Source organism: Brachycentrus maculatus, unplaced genomic scaffold (genome assembly GCF_059751285.1).
Source record: "Brachycentrus maculatus isolate JH-2025_06_01 unplaced genomic scaffold, ASM5975128v1 h1tg000472l, whole genome shotgun sequence".
Classification (NCBI taxonomy): Eukaryota; Metazoa; Arthropoda; class Insecta; order Trichoptera; family Brachycentridae; genus Brachycentrus; species Brachycentrus maculatus.
Genome location: NW_028281219.1, coordinates 871,508 through 891,534, shown reverse-complemented (window position 1 = coordinate 891,534; position 20,027 = coordinate 871,508). Strand labels below are relative to the sequence as shown.

Below are 20,027 nucleotides of genomic sequence, written 5' to 3'. Positions count from 1 at the left end.
ACAAAGTACAAGAGATATATTAAAACCTTATTTAACTTCAATGGAAAACATGACTTTGAGCTATTTATATAAAAGGATGTTTTCAGATATACAGGCTGGCGCAAAAGTAATCACCCTATTAGAAGATGTTATGATTTTTGCAAATAGGGTCATACATCAATCACATTTGGTGTTTGTAAACTAGACAGCTGCAGTATACAAACGTGTTGATAAAATGGACACAAATGTGTATTTACACTGGCGGCAGCCACTTGACGGATATCATCTTTCCCAATTAACAAAAAAGGTTTTCATTACTCAAAATCGTTTTTTTTTTTTTAAATTTATTTAATAAAAAAGTTAAATAAAAAATACTGGGACGTTTGATTTTGAGCCACCCTTAATTTGTTTGCATACTGCAGCTGTCTAATTCTCAAATGTCAAATATGATTTACGTACGACGCCATTTGCAAAAATTATAACATCTCCCGATTCTGGCTAATTTTGTGCCATCCTTTGATTCTTTAACGTTTCATCTAATAATAAACTGGCAAATGTTTGTATAAAAATGTAACGATTTTTTTGTGATGGGTATAAAATTGAGAGATTTGCATTGAATTGCGAACGGGATGAGAAACGAGCAAATGTATGCATCATAAATTTTCAGTAAATTAATCGCCAGACATCGCTTCTGTCGAAAACAATTTGCTTAATGTATGGCAACATATCATGAAAACAATAAATCACTTATTTTTCTATCGACGGACAATCCAATAAAAAAGCGTTTTCGCTATTTTGATTTTTAGACTGTACGCCATAGAAATTGATGTAAAAAATTTAAAACTGCCTGATCGACTGTCATTTCTCATTCTCTTGATCATATAAAAACTTCTCAAAGAAAGATAAACATGACTCATGCTTGACTCAATATGTACATCATGCACATTTAAAATTAACAATAGTTCTCAATCTTTTTCTGGCCTATTTCCTAGTGTATATTTTTTGGCTAGCTATCTTCTAGATGGAGTCGCCCCTAAGCCACTTCAGTCACCCACGTTACGAAAAGCTATGTTAGATGAAAGATATGATAAAATATCAATAGATCAAAAAGCCTTAGAGATACAATTTAAAAAGTCCTCAGTCAAAAAGTCAATTTAAAAGTTTAAAAAATAAACGAATTTTACTTATTTTTACGATTAAATATTTTAGTGTGTGGCACTAAAATATTTAATCATTTCCTTAAAGTGCAAAATTAGGTCAATTTGACCTATTTTTGCAATAACTTCACAAAACATCTAATTATGTATTATACTCGACCTTATTTTCCACGTTTTCACTTTATGTATTCCTTTAATGTTTTACTTGTTTTCCATCTATTTTTCTTGTTTAAAATAATCCAATTTTATATTTCAAAAGCAATATTTAGTTTGTGGTATAGAACTTCTTCGAGAGGTATTTATTACACAAAGTAAACAACGAACGAAAAGGAGAAAGTTAAAGTAATTATAATAAGCTATATATTATATTGTGCTAACGTGAATACTGCATAATATTGTTAACCAACGTATAAATTTTTTTTGTAGGATTATTTATTTATATATTAAATTTATACGTACCAAAGAATGACGAAAAGTGGAATGTAAACCGAAAAATATCCAATTAGTTTATGGTTTTAATACATCAGAGAAAAAAAATCATCTTTGGGTAATAAATACTTTAAACTATATACGAGTTTAGCAAATTTTCGGATTTTCTCACAGATAAATAAAAAAAGATAACTTCCGAAATTAAATTAAATGGAGTTATTTAAACAGCATCACAACGACTTAAATAGTTTTCCTTAATTCAAAATGTTTTATGTTTTAAATATTGTAGAGAAAAGGTATGTATGTATCTTCTTCAGATTATTTTTTTTTCTACTGCTGCCAAAGAATTTTAACAACTAATAATCAAAATTTTACAACATCCATAAAAGAATAATTGTATTGCCTACTTTCAAAATCTGACAGATCCATGTAAGTCAATTTTACAAAAAAAATCAAAATTCCCGGGTAACATTTATGTTTAAAAGATTTGTCTCTCTTAAGATTAAATATTATGAAATAGAGAATTATCCCATTTTTTAGAAAATTATTCAGTATTGAAAAAAACACGAGACACAAACCTATAATGTCGTCATCTTAATTTTTGACCTATCCTGCTCTCTGATTGGCAAATATGGGTCAGAAGGCAAGATTCATGAATTTAGCGGAATTCGAAATACAGCGCTGGTTTGAAGTATTTTTAGCAGGGTTTTCAATATATTTTTACAAAAATACAAAATTTTTATAATAAATATTTTAAACCATAATATCCACAATCGGCATTCCAATAGAATATATATTTTAAAATCTTTAAAAAATTGGATCTGGCGGATTTTGAAAGAAGGCGACAAAATGCTACTAGAATATTGTTAATTTTGAGGGATTAGTTAGTATTCTTGTATTGCAGGATTTTACAAAATAACAACATAATAACATCATGTTATTTTGAGAAGACCTGAAAAAAAGAAGGCCTACTAATCATTGTGGGAAAAGGCTTCTTAAACTTTTGTTGACATACACGACTACCTTCCAGCTAAGACCCAACTTCTCACATTTCGAAATGGCGTTGTTTGTTATCCAAGACAATTAAGTATTCCATCATAATTGCGTTTACTCACCCCTTTGGCTGAGAGAAACTCCATCCCTCTAGCCACTTGGTAGACGAAGGCAGTAAGGTCACGTGATGTGAGAGTTTCACTTCCTGCGTGCACGTTTCCGTAATGCCTTTCGGCCCTAGAGGCACGCAGGAAGGCTTGCAGTTTCCCCAAGCTGATGTACTCCATTATTACGAAAATCGGGTCCTGAAAAAATGCATATTGGATTAAAAAATCAAAGAAAAAAAGGTTTTAAAATATAAAGACAATAAAGGTGGAGAATGTTGGAAGCTCTCCGGTGAATTTAAATGTTACATATTTTAAATATCAACTTGAGGTGAAATGTCTTTTTTTGTTTGTTTGTATAAAGTGATCACTTAAGTCAGGGAATTGCCATGTCCTAAGCCCTGAAAAGCTCCAACTTACATAATTATTTGTTTTAAAAAAATCTCCCATAGTAAATATTGATTTTGTCATCTATAGGGTGAATAATGCAGTGTCTAATAAATATGTTTTTAATTCTTCTCATAGTAAATTATATACATATTTTATATTTGTGAAAATATGTATATTTTTGCGTGGCTTCATATTCAATGCACGATAAAAACAACGTTTAAGAGTTTTTAAATCATGTTTTTGAAATTCATATTTTTTAAATGATATTTTCATATGGTGTACGGAGTGCGTGGAAGTTTTTGGTAAAGGAAGGGTAATTAACAGTATTTCAATGTTTTAGAATTTAGTAGATAAACTCTGATGATGACAAGGTTCTTGTCGAAACCGTTTGGATAAAGTGTACCGATAAAAAATGGTTAAAACAAAGTGGTTTTATTGTATTAAATACATATTTTAATATAAATATTTATAATTTTTTTACATTTTTTACAAAATAAAAAACTGAATTTACACTGATTATAAAATTTCAATATGCACATATAAAACAATATTTGAATTTCAATAATTACTTAATCACTGTCTTCATCTTACCGTCCTCAATGTATGAGTAAGTATATCACTTGCACCTTTTTGTTAACATTGAAGAAATAAATATTTTATAAAGGATTTTGGTCTTTTCATTTGGGACTTACCCTAGTTGCCTTATTTAGGTCAATTTTCATATCCTCGTTTAACATAAAATTGGGCCAAAACAATTATAACCTTGTATTATATTAAGCCAAAAGCATTACAACTCATAAAAGCTTTAAAAAAAAATAAAATTACCAGCCTGCTCTTTGTAAGTAATTGAGGTGATTAATAAAACGTACCTTTTCGGTACAGCATGCCAGTAATCTGACGACATTTGGATGGGGCTCAAGCATTTTCATAACTTGTAGCTCAGAAAGGAGGTCGCTTCGTTCTTTTTCGTTCGCATTTTCTTTCAGAGTCTTCACAGCAACGATGGAAGGTCCAGCTTTACCTGAAATAAATTTGAAAATAAATGTTATTCTTCGCATTTAAAAAAAAAGTACCATCAATCATTAAAGTTTTACATAACAACTCCTCTTATTAAGGTTTTGAACAAAAATATCGATTGGTCCATTTTGATCACATTTTGAGTGTGTCCGTATTACTTTTTTCCATCTCAACAAAGATGAATTAGAATATAGAAGACTGGGCATTTACGGGCCTTACGGCCGTCATAGGTTGCTTTAAGTGATCACTTTACACACGTGTAACAATAACTAATTCTACCCATGATTAAAAACCACACTTCTCAATATTTAACGAGTGCTACGTTTTAAAACAATTGGTGAATACTTTAAGAGATTAAAGATTTTGAGAAAAGGAACATTTTCATTTTTAGAATTAAATTAAAAATAATAATAATACAAAAATAACTAAGTACCCATAAATAAGTAAGTAATAAAACTCAAGTGGTAAAAACAAGTGTTTTCTTTAATCATTGTAACTAAGTACCCATTAAAATTTAAAATTAAATAAATGTATATCAGTATAAAGACAGTAATCTATATTACCGATAAAAAAGTGATGAAAAAAGCATATAAGTCTAGTAAAGTACTGTCACATAGATCATTAGGTAGAGAATTATAATCTCTACTCCGTTACAAATTGGTTTATATTTGCAGTAATTTACGTTTAATATAAACTTGATACCTTCAAGGACCTCAAGACCTCTAAAAAGATTTTTTCATTCTATGTTCAAGTACATTACACACAATTACTTGTTAAACTAATCTCCAAGGTTTCTAAAAATTAATGTAACAGCTTGAAATGGGATAATTTTTGTAATAAAAAAGTTAATTCAAACCAATTTTCGTATTTTTGGCTCCTTTGTTCCCATTTATATAATAATAAATTTAAAGTTTAATTAAATTTTACGATTAACCATAAAAATTCTTTCAACCCCTATTTTTGGTATTTCATTAAGGTTGCTTAAACAGAAAGTATAAAAAATTACTTTTTAAAAGTAAATCGGGCCTATATTTTTACGTGCAATTGAATTTTTCTTCAAAAGTGGAAATAAAATTTTCACATGATTTGCCTTAGACACTCATATTATACCACTTTTGTGTGTATTTATGGACACATGACTATTTTTGAGACCTACGCATTTTCTTATGAAGAGGTGAATACACAAACTGCTTGTGGCTTTTGGCTAGTTGTGTTCACAGAAATAAACTTGAAAGTGGTGTTCTCAAGTGTTATATTTATTAATTTCAATCATCTTGTTTTTCCACACAATTACTGAAATATCAGTCAATTTATATTTGTTTATGCTATAAAGATATCGCTCACTCCTTTCAAGAACGTCATAAATCAAAAATCGACAATTTTTAGTTGTGCATGTTTTCGGAATGCCCAGAAAATGTACTATATCCCAGCAAAAGCGGTATATTTTTAGCTTAATACTTAATCACTACAGGGCAGAAAGTGTTGTTTTTTTCATTTTGAAGAAAATGCATTGTTTAATTATTTTTTTCAATAAACTAAATATTTTTCAAATGGAGAAAAAACCTTCAGGTTTCACCTAAAAAGATCTGTTACATAGTAAAAAGTTCAATAAGTGTCTTGATATTAATTTTTAATACATTGTATTATATTTTTAAACTTTAAAAACGTTCTCCTGAGAAATCAGGTTTTTTGATTTATGACGTTCTTGAAAGGAGTGAGCGATATGTGTATAACACAGCACTAATTAATATAATAAAATAAAAATGAAAAATCGTCTTAAAACCGATTTTTAATAAATAATGTTATAATTTAAAAAAATACTTAATCGGTCAAAATCAGGAATAGAGAAAATTATTTTTTTTAATATGATACAATAAGATTTGGATTACTGGTCTCCATTGAAATTGGTGACAAATATTTCATTAATTGATTCGGCAGTTACTTGTAATAAGTTCTATCCAATTTTTATTTTAGTTTCACTTGGTGAATACAACTTTTTCTTAAAATTTAATGAAACACGTGTTTGGGTGCAATCCGCATCATTTTTAAATACCGTGTTTAAAAATGATGCTGATTGCATCGAAACACGTGTTAAATATTTTTTTAGAATAAGTAGTATTTACCAAGTAAACCTTAAATGTAAAATAGTTTCAATTAACTTAAAACCGATGTTATTACACGTTTATATAGACATATAACTACTTGCTGTTTTAATTTTTAAATAATTTAAGAAAATACGAGAACTTTAATTTTAAAATAGAGTTTTTCGAGCGTTATCATAACATTAGACTTATCTACATAAAACAAACCGAATTTAGTCAGAAAAATTATTGAATAAAATTGTGAGTGTAAATTCAATAAAACCGCGTCGGAGCGTCGCGACGCGACGCCCGAGAGGTTTAATATATAATGGCCGGTTGAAAAGGCAATATCCGTTTAGTAATTGCATTTCAGGATGCCATCTGTCGTGACAAGCATGAAAAAAGGAATGTTTTTCAGTCACAAAACACATTTTTTGTTATGTTGTGCTGTTCATGAAATTTTTATGAAAAGTAAATATTCCCTTGGTATTCTTGTCGTTCGGACTATGTTGACAACCGAATGCTTATATATATATATATATATATATATATATATATATATATATATATATATATATATATATATATATATATATATATATATATATATATATATATATATATACATATATATATATATATATATATATATATATATATATATATATATATATATATATATATATATATATATATATATATATAATATATATATATATATATATATATATATATATATATATATATATATATATATATATATATATATAAATATATATATATATATATATATATATATACATATATATTTATATATATATATATCTATACATATAGTTTAAAGGTACTTTTACGAGGTCTCATACCTATTGTAGAATCTAGAAAAATATTTTACGGAGGTAGTATACAGCCGGAAGGAAATATTATTACAATATTTACGGTTTTACTCTCGATATTTCCTTTTTACGTAGGAATAGACGCAGAAAATGTCGTATCTGAGTGAAATATTACAGACGCACATTCATTAAATATTTGTATGTTTCGGACTGTTTTTTATGAACCGAAGTGTTTTTATTTTTTATTTTCAATATTTTTCCAACATTTTATTGAGTCGATATTTGTTCAAAACCTAATAACAGGCAGTAATAGACTTATAACCTCATTTTTTTTTTGAATAATCCATAGTGAGGTGGTGTGAGCATTTGGCTATGCTGGAGATCCCGGGTTTGTTTGAAATAAGTTAAAACACCTAAAATGTTTTGAATAAAAAACAGGTAAAATTTTTATCTTAATAAAAAAAATTTAAAACATTTTTTTCAGGCATCTTCTTGCGGACAAGCCTACAATAGAGGCTTTGCAGGGTACACCTTGAAATTAAAAAAAAATGTTTTCAATACCATATAAGTGATTTACTACTTTATCTATTATTACTACTTTTGTCCGCCTCCGTAGTGTAATGGTCAGCATGCTCGGCTACCGTTCTGGAGGTCCCGGGTTTGATTCCCAGGGGGTTTAATAAATGTAAGTGATTTTTTCACTCTAATATTTATTCAATATTACACTAGACTGGTACCTGAAGTGGAGTACTGATCACCTTTCCTTCATGTGTAATCGATGGAGATAACACTGCGTTTATATGAAGCAGTGCCCTATGCACCATTGGGGTGCGGTAGGGGATTTATTATTTATTATTATTATTACTATATCAATATCACCCTGAACTGTTGACTTAATTGTAAGTTTGATCATCTTGCCTTCAAGTAATTTACGATAAACGTTATACTGCGTTAATCCGATACAGTATACAAACTTTTGGGTATTGATGAAGGACAGTAAAATAATAAAAATATAACTTCAACTCACTTTTATGATTTTTTACTCGCAAATTTATCTAGCAGACTTTTTGCCGATTACGCTTTATTTTATATTACATATTTAATTAAAAGTTTCTCACAAATATTTTTAAATAAATCAATACTTAGCATCCCATGTTAATTTCCAAAATCTAATAATTCTGTCACCTCTATCCAATTAACCCCTAAGCTTAAAAATAGAGGGTGAAATCCTACACATATACATCATATCGAGTTTGACACTTCTGTTTTTATTAAATTAATATTTCATTACTGTAATTTCTAAATGAAATTCCATGACATTGAAAGCGATTTTGGTATTCAACAAAAAAACTCTGATTTCTGTGAATGCTTTCAGCGAGTAGCAAATAACTTCACACTTCAGTTTTTTTACACACCTATAAAGCTTTTATAGTATGCACGTTCTAGTGATAAACATAGTTTTTCTTATTATTTTTTTTTAAATTTAAATTCAACTATATAGATATATATATATATATATATATATATATATATATATATATATATATATATATATATATATATATATATATATATATATATATATTATATATATAAATATATATATATATATATATATATATATATATATATATATATATATATATATATATATATATATATATATATATATATATATATATATATATATATATACAAATATATATTTATATTTATATGTATATATATATATATATTTATATTTATATGTATATATATCGTTTTGATTCAATTGTTTGTTTCAATATCGATACAAATATTATCGGAAATTAGTATGCTATATTTGTATTACTTGAAAATGTTAGAAAATTTAAATAGTTTTGCTTACTAAGATAAATACCAATAAGTTTATTACATATTATCATAGGAATATTAAATTTATCCACCCGTGTATTTTGCCAAAATATATACTCGATATACATATTGTTATATGTAAATTAAACATATTTCTAATATAAAATAAATAAATAACAAACACACATTTGGTATTCCTTTCATCATTAAACAAAACTCGAAGATCAAAGCAATATTATGGTGTTTGTTTTTAAAACTTTGTGTTTCTGCTGGAATAAATAGATGTATAGACGGGTAAAAAATATTAGTATGATAAAATGAATTGGAATTTAAAACATGCTGTAATTAAAATTCTTCGTAACTAAAGGCCTTGAGTGAGTGTGTATGGAAGAGAAGAAAGATAAAGTGAAATAGGTTAAGCTGTATTTACATATTATTTATTAATTTGGCATAAAATTTGTTTTAAAACATAGTGATATAAATATAAAAACTAAATAATTGTAAAATACCATTGAGGGAATATTAATGTTATACGACTAGAAAACTACACATTCTTTAAACTTACAACATTTTGAGTGTGTCCAAATACTTGTTCACAAAATATGGATTATCTCCAATTACTAGTTATTTTCATATTATTTTTTGATATCTCATCAAAGATAAAGAAGAATATGAAAATCTGGGCATTAACGGGGCTGACAACCGTCATAGGCTGGTTTAAGTGATCAGTTTACACACGTGTAACATTCACCAGTTCTACCCATTATTGACAATCACACTACTCAAATTCTTGAAAGTTCTGTATATATGAAACAATAAGAGTTTCTGCTTAATAAAAAGCTTCTTTATGTCTCACCAATAGATGTCTCTAGTGAAGTTCTTGTGATTCAAGAACAAGGTTTCTAAATTGGTTCATATATACAGAACTTCCAAGAATTTGAGTAGTGTGATTGTCAATAATGGGTAGAATTAGTGAATGTTACACGTGTGTAAAGTGATCACTTAAACCAGCCTATGACGGTCGTCAGCCCCGTAAATGCCCAGACTTCCATATTCTTCTTTATTTTTGATGAGATGTCTAAAAATAATATTCTTAAAACTTATTATGCTAACCATAGTAAAATCAGAAGTGGTCTTTTACCTCTGTTTCATTTTTATTTTATTATTTAAAACATAAAGATTAAAATTTTTAAAAAATGTTTCGTTTTAAGAAGTACGTATGATGTTAAGAGTCTTACCATCAATATCTGTAGCTTCACATCTCCAAACTTGGCCGAATGCTCCTTCTCCGAGGATATCAAAGACTTTCAAGTGATGACGAGGAAATTCCCATCTATCTGCTGGAGGCTTCGTATCCATGACTCCCGAAGAAATCTGTAACACAAATATATTTATATAAGTCTTATATATTATATAAGTCACAAATATAAGTCTTTTACATGAAAAATTAAACAACCCTTTTTCCAAACGTGTAAAAAAATCAAATATTTCATGTTTAAGTTTTGTCCTAACATTTCTTGGTGGAACTGCATTTTATAGAATAAAATAACAACCATGTATTTTTTCCACATTAATTTTATTTTACCAGCAACCGGGTAACCGTGGTTACGACAAAACGCTCAACCGGGTAACCGGGTAAACGTTTTGTCATTAAATAAAAGTAAAAGTGACTAACCACAAAGTAAATGCTTTAAACATTAATAATATTGGAAGTAGATTTGTAAAAATCTGTTAAGATTGGTTCATTTATATATAAAACCAGTATACTTTGAGCACAGATTATTTATTTAAACTTTATGTACTTTATGTCCGCCTCCGTAGTGTAATGGTCAGCACGCTCGGCTACCGTTCTGGAGGTCCCGGGTTCGATTCCCAGGGGGGTTTAATAAATATAAGTGATTTTTTCACTCTAATATTTATTCAATATTACCCTGGACTGGTACCTGAAGCGGAGGGCTGATCACCTTTCCTTCATGTGTAAACGATCAAGATAACATTGCGTTTATATGATGCAGTGCCCTATGCACCATTCGGCGCGTATAAGGGTTTAATTTAAAATGAAGAAAAAAAAATATCACCATAATTTAAATACCAATACTTTAATAAATATGATTTAATGACGTAATAGTTATAATTTGGATACTGAAAATATTAAATGATTAAACCAAATTGTAAACGATCAAGATAACATTGCGTTTATATGATGCAGTGCCCTATGCACCATGGGGGTGCGGTAAGGGATTTAATTTAAAAAAATTAAAGAGAAATTAGTACATTGGTGGGCTTATTGCTAAAAAGCAATATCTTCCATCCAACCAAAATCAAGAAGAGTGATTATCATGAAAAGTGTCTGATTTCTGATTTTATCGGCTTCTTTTTTGTTGATATGTTGATACAATAAGCAAGAAGTGACAGGTATTCGTGTCCCGTTCTAGAGATTCTCGTATATTCGAGTAGTCGCCCCGATTCAACTAGCCACTTTATCAGTTTTTTAAATAAAATGTCTCACAGTATCCATTGTATTCAATACATTTCTATGGTCTGCCGGAGTTCGACAGAGATAAACGAATTTATGTGTTTTTTTAGAATGAAAAAATAAACATATATTGTTGTTATTGAAATTACATACTGAAGACCTATAAATATTGCTTGTCGATTTGACAGATAAGGAACTACCAAGGCGAAAAATTATTCTTTGGCGCCGGAGGCTGTCTATAAGATGAAATGAACCAGTAAATTTCAAAAACGCCCAAAATGGTTACGGGAAGTTTCAATAAAAATGAAAAAAAAAAATTCTTTACTTATCATTGTATTTATCAATTTTGTTTACAAACGAATTTTTTCACAATATTTTAAGAATATAAAAGTCATTGTACATAATTTCTGTATTGAACTCCATTTGAGAGTTTTTTAGATGGAGAGAAATATGGAAGTCTCGGCATTTATAGGGCTTAAGGCCTATCATTTGCTGTTTTAAGTAATCACTTTATTAAAAGTAAAAAAAAACTTAACTATTTAACTGTTATCATAATAAGAGTTTTTCAATAAAAAGCTGTTTTTCATCTCACCCATAGATGTCTCTAGTGAAGTTCTAGTGATTCAAGAATTATGTTTCAAAATTGGTTCATACATATAGAACTTCCAAGAACTTGAGTAGTGTGGTTGTCAATAATGGGTAGAATTGGTGAATGTTAGACGTGTGTAAAGTGATCACTTAAACCAACCTATGACCGTCGTCAGCCCCGTAAATGCCCAGACTTCCATATTATTCTTAATCTTTTATGAGATGTCAAAAAAATAATATGAAAAAAACTCCTGTAATTGGAGATAATCCAGATTTTATGAACAAGTATTTGGACACACTCAAAATGTTGTAACTTAGAATATTTCTCTTAACTTGTTTCCTATCCAAAATTTTTAATTTTTTTTGGGGGGTTTTGAAATTGACAGGTTCAAATATGGTTTGGTCTTTTCGGTCTGGAAGATAACATACAAAAACCCATTCCTTAACTTACCTAAATTGTAAAAAATAAATGTTTGTGTATAAATTCAGTTTGGTTATATTCAATACTCAACCGCAATCGGAAAATGACAAAAATTGATCCAAATATATTAAAAATTCTCTAGATGGCGAACGTAAGATAAAATGCTGAGTATTTTTATGGCTTTCTACCTGTTGTTGGGCGCTTTATGTAGTTACCTTTAATCCTGTGTTACATTTACTTATACTACCCATGACTTAAAAGTATATTACTGAAATTTCAAAAGATTAAATAGGATAAATCGACGGCCCCTATGTAAAGAACTCTATCTGCAAATCTGTAACTTTACAGGAGAGAGCTTGGAAGATTTTTTCAACGTGTTTCTTTTTATTAACTAACGGTTTTTCGCTGAAATTCTAAACGATTATTATAAATCCAGAAATACGATAAAATAATGTATTTAATCGTTTTAAGACTTTATGTTTTAAAACGATCAAATTATGTAGATAGCGTCTCGCGCGCCTGAAAACTAGGCGTATTTTTTTTTCAGTTGATAACATACAACAAATATCTCAAAATTGATAAAAATGTAGTTAGAACACTTTACGTAGGGCACGTCAAAATAATCATCACACGGTGTTTTATAAATATGCTGAATATATAGAAAGACATATCAAAATTGACTTTCATAAAGAGTGATATTACCAAATAAATGATAAATTTACCTTCTTGTACATATGTAAGGAATTTGAAACCCCGCTTAACGTTTTACTCGAAAATGGGATGCTTATCTTTTAAGCTAACTAACTAACTTACCATCGTGTATCCCGCAGTAGGTAGAGAGAATAGTTATTACAATAATAATTTTTAAATTTTTTTTTTGTTACAAAATATTTGAAATATGTGGTATTTTATTAATCATTTTTATCAATATTCCCGCGATCTATGGTCAAATCCATCGATACGTGATCAATGATCGAACGGTTCGTGTCACCGGATGTTATTTATATTGAATTTTTTTATTAAATGTCTTGAAGTAAAAATCAAATTCTAAGATTTGTTTCTTGTATACTTTTTTCATTGTTACAACTGTGCACCACAACTGTACAAGTAAGACATGCATTATGAACTTATTATGACAAGTTTTACTCGGTCTTTCTCTATTCCCTTTTCCAAAAACTTCACCTCGTTTTAAGATATTTTCCTCACTCGTTTATTGTACATGTCCAAACCATCTCAATATACCTTTCTTAATTGTATCAATAATGCTTATCTCAGTTTTGCATTATTTCTTTTTCTTGGCACAATCAGGTATGTCAAATACTTGAAAGCGGCCGGGTCAGGAGTCGTAACAATCGTCGGGTATGTATGAGGAGATGCATGAATGTAGAAGAGGCAAAGAATGTTTGCAAAGACAGAGTGGTGTGGCGTTCAATTCCCTCTGCCTACCCCTGCGGGGAAGGCAGAGGGAATTGGTCTTTCAAATATCACCTTAGGGGCTTGTGTTATTTTCAGAGATTAAGGAAGGTTAAAATCGATTGATATAACCGCATAGCAACAGTAAATGAAATTAAAAATTAAGTAAAATTAAATTGTTTTTTTTAAATCACTTTAAAAACTTATTTATAAATTAATTATTATGTTTACCGGTTTCAAAGCTTATTGCTCGCGAATGTTTTTGCCTAGAATTTTCACTCATGAATTACATGAAATTATAGTACAATTAAACATAAAGAGTAAATCCACTCACAAGTAGGCATAGGCTATGAAACTTATAAAGTTGAAGCCTGAGTAGGGAGATGATAAACGGTGTTGCATAAGCCGTAGCTAGATTTCAGTGTCTATTGGACGTTAGATAATTCAAAAAAAAAAAAAGCTTACCGCCTCTTTATCAAGACTGATTTATTAGTCTTGATAAATAAGCGGTTAGCTTTGAAACCAGCAGACATTATAATTAAGTTATAATAAAATGTTTATAGTGATTTTAAAACAAAGTTGCATTTTAATTATAAATGGAAAATCACAAAGTTAGTGCTTCAAATATAAATTGTATTAAAAATTAAGCTTTGATTACTTTTGCAGGGTAGAAGCAATATACGGTTTTGCAGTTTCCGCCAAGCAACATGCTTTGAAACTAACGAGCTGTAGTAAGCTCCACAGAATGATGTCGAACGTAGATATTCATATGCTTAAAAATACAGTGCTATCGTTTACAACTCTCAAGGCAAAGTTTCTAAGATGATGAAATTTCATCCACACATTCGTGACAAAATAATAATTGTCTTAACTTTTCGCGTACTAACTTTTCCGGAAAACAAAGAGAAGTGAAGACGTATTTTACTTTTATTAAAAGTGGTATAATTCAAAATTATAATTATTAAAATTTTCTTGTTTTATATTATATTTCTCTAATCTAAAAAATATTCATCTCCATAGAGGTAGGCAGAGGTAATAGAGCGACACACCAATCCTCGCCTCTTCCAAATTCATGCATCTCCTCATACATACTCACTGAAAATTACGACTTCTCACGTAACCACATTCAAGTATCTGAAATACTTGATCATGCCAAGTTTTCCACGGTATTCCTCTACTTCCGTTTCACTCGATTTATTATTTCTACATGTTCAAACCATCTCAACACATTTCTCTTAATTTTATCGATAATTTTTATCTCAGCCTTGCATTCTTTCCTTATTTTACCATTCGAACAACCATCATCCTTGTTTCGGAGATCAACATTCTGTCTGCTTTGATTCTTCAAAAATAACTGAACTGATAACTTCTAACATAAAATCATTTTGATAATATAATCATCATATAACTCCATCCCCACCTACTTGGCTTTAACGAGCTTTTCTTGTTTCAAAGAAAAAATATTACGATTCCAAAAAACCCGCGATAAAACCATAAAGCCGAGCTTTCAATGACTGTGTAAGATATGATTTTGCATTCATTTTTGAGGTTTTTTAGATATTTTTGTTAAATGTACTTTTTCCTCTTTTCCAACGAGTCATTAAATATCATATTATACAACGCTCTATGCTGAAAGGGTGGGAAAAGATAAATTCTATGTTGGCAGTTAAGACAGGTAGGTTTGTAGGGGAATACTGTTTATGTTTTGCGATACTCGCTTTTGATGTATTTAACTTATACGTTATAAACCTACAGAACAAGACGAAAATTCCCGGGCATCTTTGTTATTCCAGTCAAATAAAACCTAACTTTTAGGTTTTGTTTGATATATTTATGTGTTTTGGATCTTGTACTTCTATGACATTTCCATAAATTGTATTAATTTTGATTGAATGATAAATGCAAAAATAACACGGTATTTTTTTAATTATTATATAAAAAATACTAATTTTGAAGCTAAATAGTTCAATTTTTAATTATTCGTTAAGCATAACGGAATACTAAATATATATTTACAATATATTATTAGATTAAAACCAATATTTTTAGCTTTTCCACTTTATTTTTATTTGACCAGCGACCGGGTTTCGTCGTTACCGACATCATCAGACTGGTTACACTCCTTGTTGAACCACAAATGTTGGGTTGCCATTTGCCGTTTACAACATAACTTTATGTAAAGCCTTATCAGTTGAACTACGCTGGCACTTTTTAATAGATTTATATTATCCACTGACACTTCGTGATGGAATTGCATTAATATATCACAAAGTGTTCGGTTATTTCATTTTAACATATTTTAACATATTTACAAAGTGTTCGGTTATTTCTACATTATCGAAGTTCTTAATCGTAATTGATCAACCAATGTTTGTTTTTTTCTTACTGGCAAACTTTTTTGCAGTATAACCGTGATTGAATTTATTTTTTGAAGATAATATATCAGTATAAATAACTGTAATTGGAGTAAATCCACATATGAATAAAAATTTGGGCAAACTCCAAATACTATGGAAAAAAATGCCTACGAAATGGAGTGAGACATTTGTACTCAATGTTTAATAGTTGAGTAACTTCAATATATACAGGGTTGGTAATTACTTTCACTATTTGTTTTAGAACTAAAGATATATTCTGTTTAATATCGCGTATCCAAAGTTATCTGGAGTTTATTCAACAAGTAAAATATTTGCGAATATTTCTTGAATGATCTTACAACTACCTTATTATAATATAAAGTTCATAAGTGTTCATCTCTATATAGATGTCTGGGTATTTACATACCTTACGAACTGTCATAGACTGGTGTCAATTTATAAAGTGTAACACACACCATTCTATCCATGATTGATAACCACAATAATAAAATTTAAAATAATAAAGTAAAGTATGCAGGCTTCAACCGATACCTCTTTACACATACGAGTTCTCGGCACCATCTACAGTTAAGTTGAATAAGTTTTTTTTTTATGTAGTAGAGATCTCCATGAAACACTTGTAAGATTCTTCCCGAATTATTTCATATATATGTACTAGAAGACGATTTAAAAAAACGGTTCTCAATTATTTTTTTTCACTTATATTTTGGAAAATTATTTTATTCGTAATACTTTAATTGAAATATTTTTACTTGTCAAGATCACTTGACATTTATTTTCAAATCGATTTTTTATTTTTCCTTGGTTTTAATTTATGTATACTAAAACCTTCACAAAAAAGAAAATTTACTAAATGGTCTGCCTTTCCTTTAAAGTATTTTTTCTTCTTCTTATCCTCATGAAAACCAAAAGGAGATAAAGCACTGAATCTAATTGATGCAATGTTAAGTTGATCGGTAATTATATGAATACAAGACGAACAGTCCGGTAAGGTCCAGAGTAATGTTTAATACATATTACACAGAAAACACACTTTTTTTTTTACTCTCTGTGAAATCGAACCAAGAATTTCAAACGTGGTAACCGAAAACGGTTTGTTTCAAACTATTCATGCGGACTAGAGATCTAATCAATTAATGACCTTATTAAAATGAAACCTAGTTTTAAAATCACTATAAATATTTTATTATAACTTAATTATAATATCTACCGGTTTCGAAGCTAACTGCTTCTTTATCAAGATTGATTAATAATAAAATATTCATCAGTCTTGATAAAGAAGCGGTTAGCTTCGAAACCGGTAGACACTTTAATTAAGTTATAATAAAATATTTATAGTGATTTTAAAACAAAGTTCCATTTTGATTATAAACTAAAAAATCAAAACATTAGTGCTTCAAACATAAATTATAATTAATGACTTCTTTAAAATGAGTCGTTACGTAATTTGGGTTTGAACTAGATAATTTAAAGCTTATCACGCTAACTATAGCGCAAATCTACGCACTTCTAACTCCTAATATATATTTGATAATTTTATATAAAACAACTTTAGCTGGAAAGAACCATTAACCCAGATAAAGTAATGAATACCATCCTTATCCGGAAATCAAAAAAGTACCACTTATTAGTCAAACCTTTAGGGAGGAAGTTAGATAGTATGTGCTGAAACAAATGCAGCCAAACCGAACGATTAAGATCCGAATCTTTTTCAGTGCCTGAAATGGGAACTTTTACATGAAGGGTAAAAGTTTCATTTGTAGATTCTGAAAGAATGCCGGAGAGCAAAGTACAAAGGCATTATAATGCAAATCTCATCGCCGGAACGGATGGGATATGAAAGGACTTTCATACGGTAAGCGATATTGAATGGAGGTATTATTCTTCCATTTACTACCGATTCCAGTATGGCGGGAAATCAATTCGCTCTGAATTATGAACATGTCAAGATGTTGAAGATAAAGAAGTCATTCACTCAACTGTACGAGATAACTTTTCAACATCTACAATGTCGATTTTCACGGCTTTAATCATTAATATAGATATATTTTAATTATTGATTTGGCATTATCTTTGAGGAATAAAATAAAGATGTAACTAAAAAAAAAAGGTTTTTCAAACCCTTATCCGCACCCCAATGGTGCATAGGGCACTGCATTATATAAATACAGTGGTATATTGATCGGTAACACACGAAGTAAAGGTGATCAGCCCTCCGCTTCAGGTACCAGTCCAGGGTAATATTGAATAAATATTAGAGAGAAAAAGTCACTTTTATTTATTTGACCCCCCCTGGGAATCGAATCCGGGACCTCAAGAACGGTAGCCAAGCGTGCTGGCCATTACGCTACGGAGGCGGACACAACGATGTAAATACAAAAATTAAATATTTGTATAAAACCATTTTTTAGTTAAAACCTGATTACGCAAATATAATTTTATTGATAATATCTATTTGAATATAAAAATAAAACCATGTATAAGACCACCTTTTCGAAATTATCAATGTAAAAAATAAAAATGTTTTCATTAATAGGTAAAAATATAAGCTTGCTGTTTACTAACTGACTAACTGAAACTATTCTCGCTATATCGCTCACTCCTTTTAACATCGTTAAATATAAAAAAAACTTGATTTTTCAGGATATCGTTTTTAAAGTTTAAAAATATAATAAAATGTATTAAAAATAAATATCGAGTCATTTTTTGAACTTTATTTGAATAGATATTTTAATGAATGTGTTTTTCTCCATTTGAAAAATATTTAGCATATTAAAAAAATAATTAAACAACACCTTTTCTTCAAAATGGAAAAACAACACTTTCTGCCCTATAGCGGGTAAATATTAAGTTAAAAATATACCGCTTTTGCTGGGATAAAGTTCATTTTCTGGGCATTCCAAAAACAAGCGCAATTGAAAATTGACGATTTTTGATATGTGAGGTTGATGAAAGGAGTGAGCGATATGTGTTTAAATATTAAGTAAGCTTATTAAACCTTATTGAAACATTTTTTAAATCAATGAAGAATAGAATTAAAAGAATGCAACTTATTTTGAATAAGCTTATTGAAATTTCTTATACTTAGTGAAAAAATATATGTAAATAAATACAATTGTGAGATTGAATTCAAATTTTCTCTGTAGGGTTAAGTATAAGTACCTACGCTTCACTTAAGGATTTCTTTGAGAAGTGACAAAGGCTGAAGTTTTAAGATAAACTGGGAATAATGGCGCGAGAAGATGATTAGTTGTCGAGGGAAATCATTATAATCCCTTACAAAGGAGGATATTATATGATTATACTGGAAGATCTATCCGATATTCAGCATTATTAATAGTAAGAATTTAAGAAGATATCGTATTATGGGGGTAAGATCCTTTAATTATGATTAAAACAAAATAATCTGTCGACTTCATTAGTCCCCTAAATAAGCACATTATAAGCATTTTTTTTAATTCCAGAGTCTGGGGGTCTCGGGTACGATCCCATGAGAGGGATCAAATAAATATGAGTGATTTTTGACCACAATATTTATTCAATATTACCTTTGACTGGTACCTGAAGCGGAGGGCTGATCACCTTACGATCAAGATAACACTGCGTTAATGTGATGCAGTGCCCTATGCACCATCGGGTGCGAATGAAGGTTAGAAGAAGGAGAAAATTTTTAGTTTAATTGATATTTTTTTATTTTAAATAATATTTTAGCGGCTCTTACCAATTTACAAGTTTATTCAAAATAATAATTGATTTTAATTATTTACTTTCCCAAATATTTTCAAAAATATTGATGTTATAGTCAACCAAGAATGAACACAGGATGTTCCAAATTTCTCCATAATTTTTTTGGTGCTCATGGTCTCCAACTTTACCTATTGAAAGTCTGTATTTTAATTGTTCGTCTTACAAATTATGTTAAAGTAAAATTA

General features: G+C 29.1%; 1 protein-coding gene across 2 annotated transcripts in view; it reads right to left on the bottom strand.

Moving 5' to 3' along the window:
- The window catches only part of LOC148302235 (tyrosine kinase receptor Cad96Ca-like), a 105,719-nt gene that overhangs the window by 17,762 nt on the left and 67,930 nt on the right, over positions 1–20,027 (bottom strand). For both annotated transcript variants that reach the window (XM_088271959.1, XM_088271960.1), the window contains 3 exons: positions 10,058–10,193; positions 3,922–4,073; positions 2,681–2,863 (listed from right to left, as the gene is read on the bottom strand). In XM_088271959.1, the coding sequence (XP_088128085.1) occupies positions 2,681–2,863; positions 3,922–4,073; positions 10,058–10,193 (471 nt within the window). The remainder of the gene's footprint in view (positions 1–2,680; positions 2,864–3,921; positions 4,074–10,057; positions 10,194–20,027) is intronic.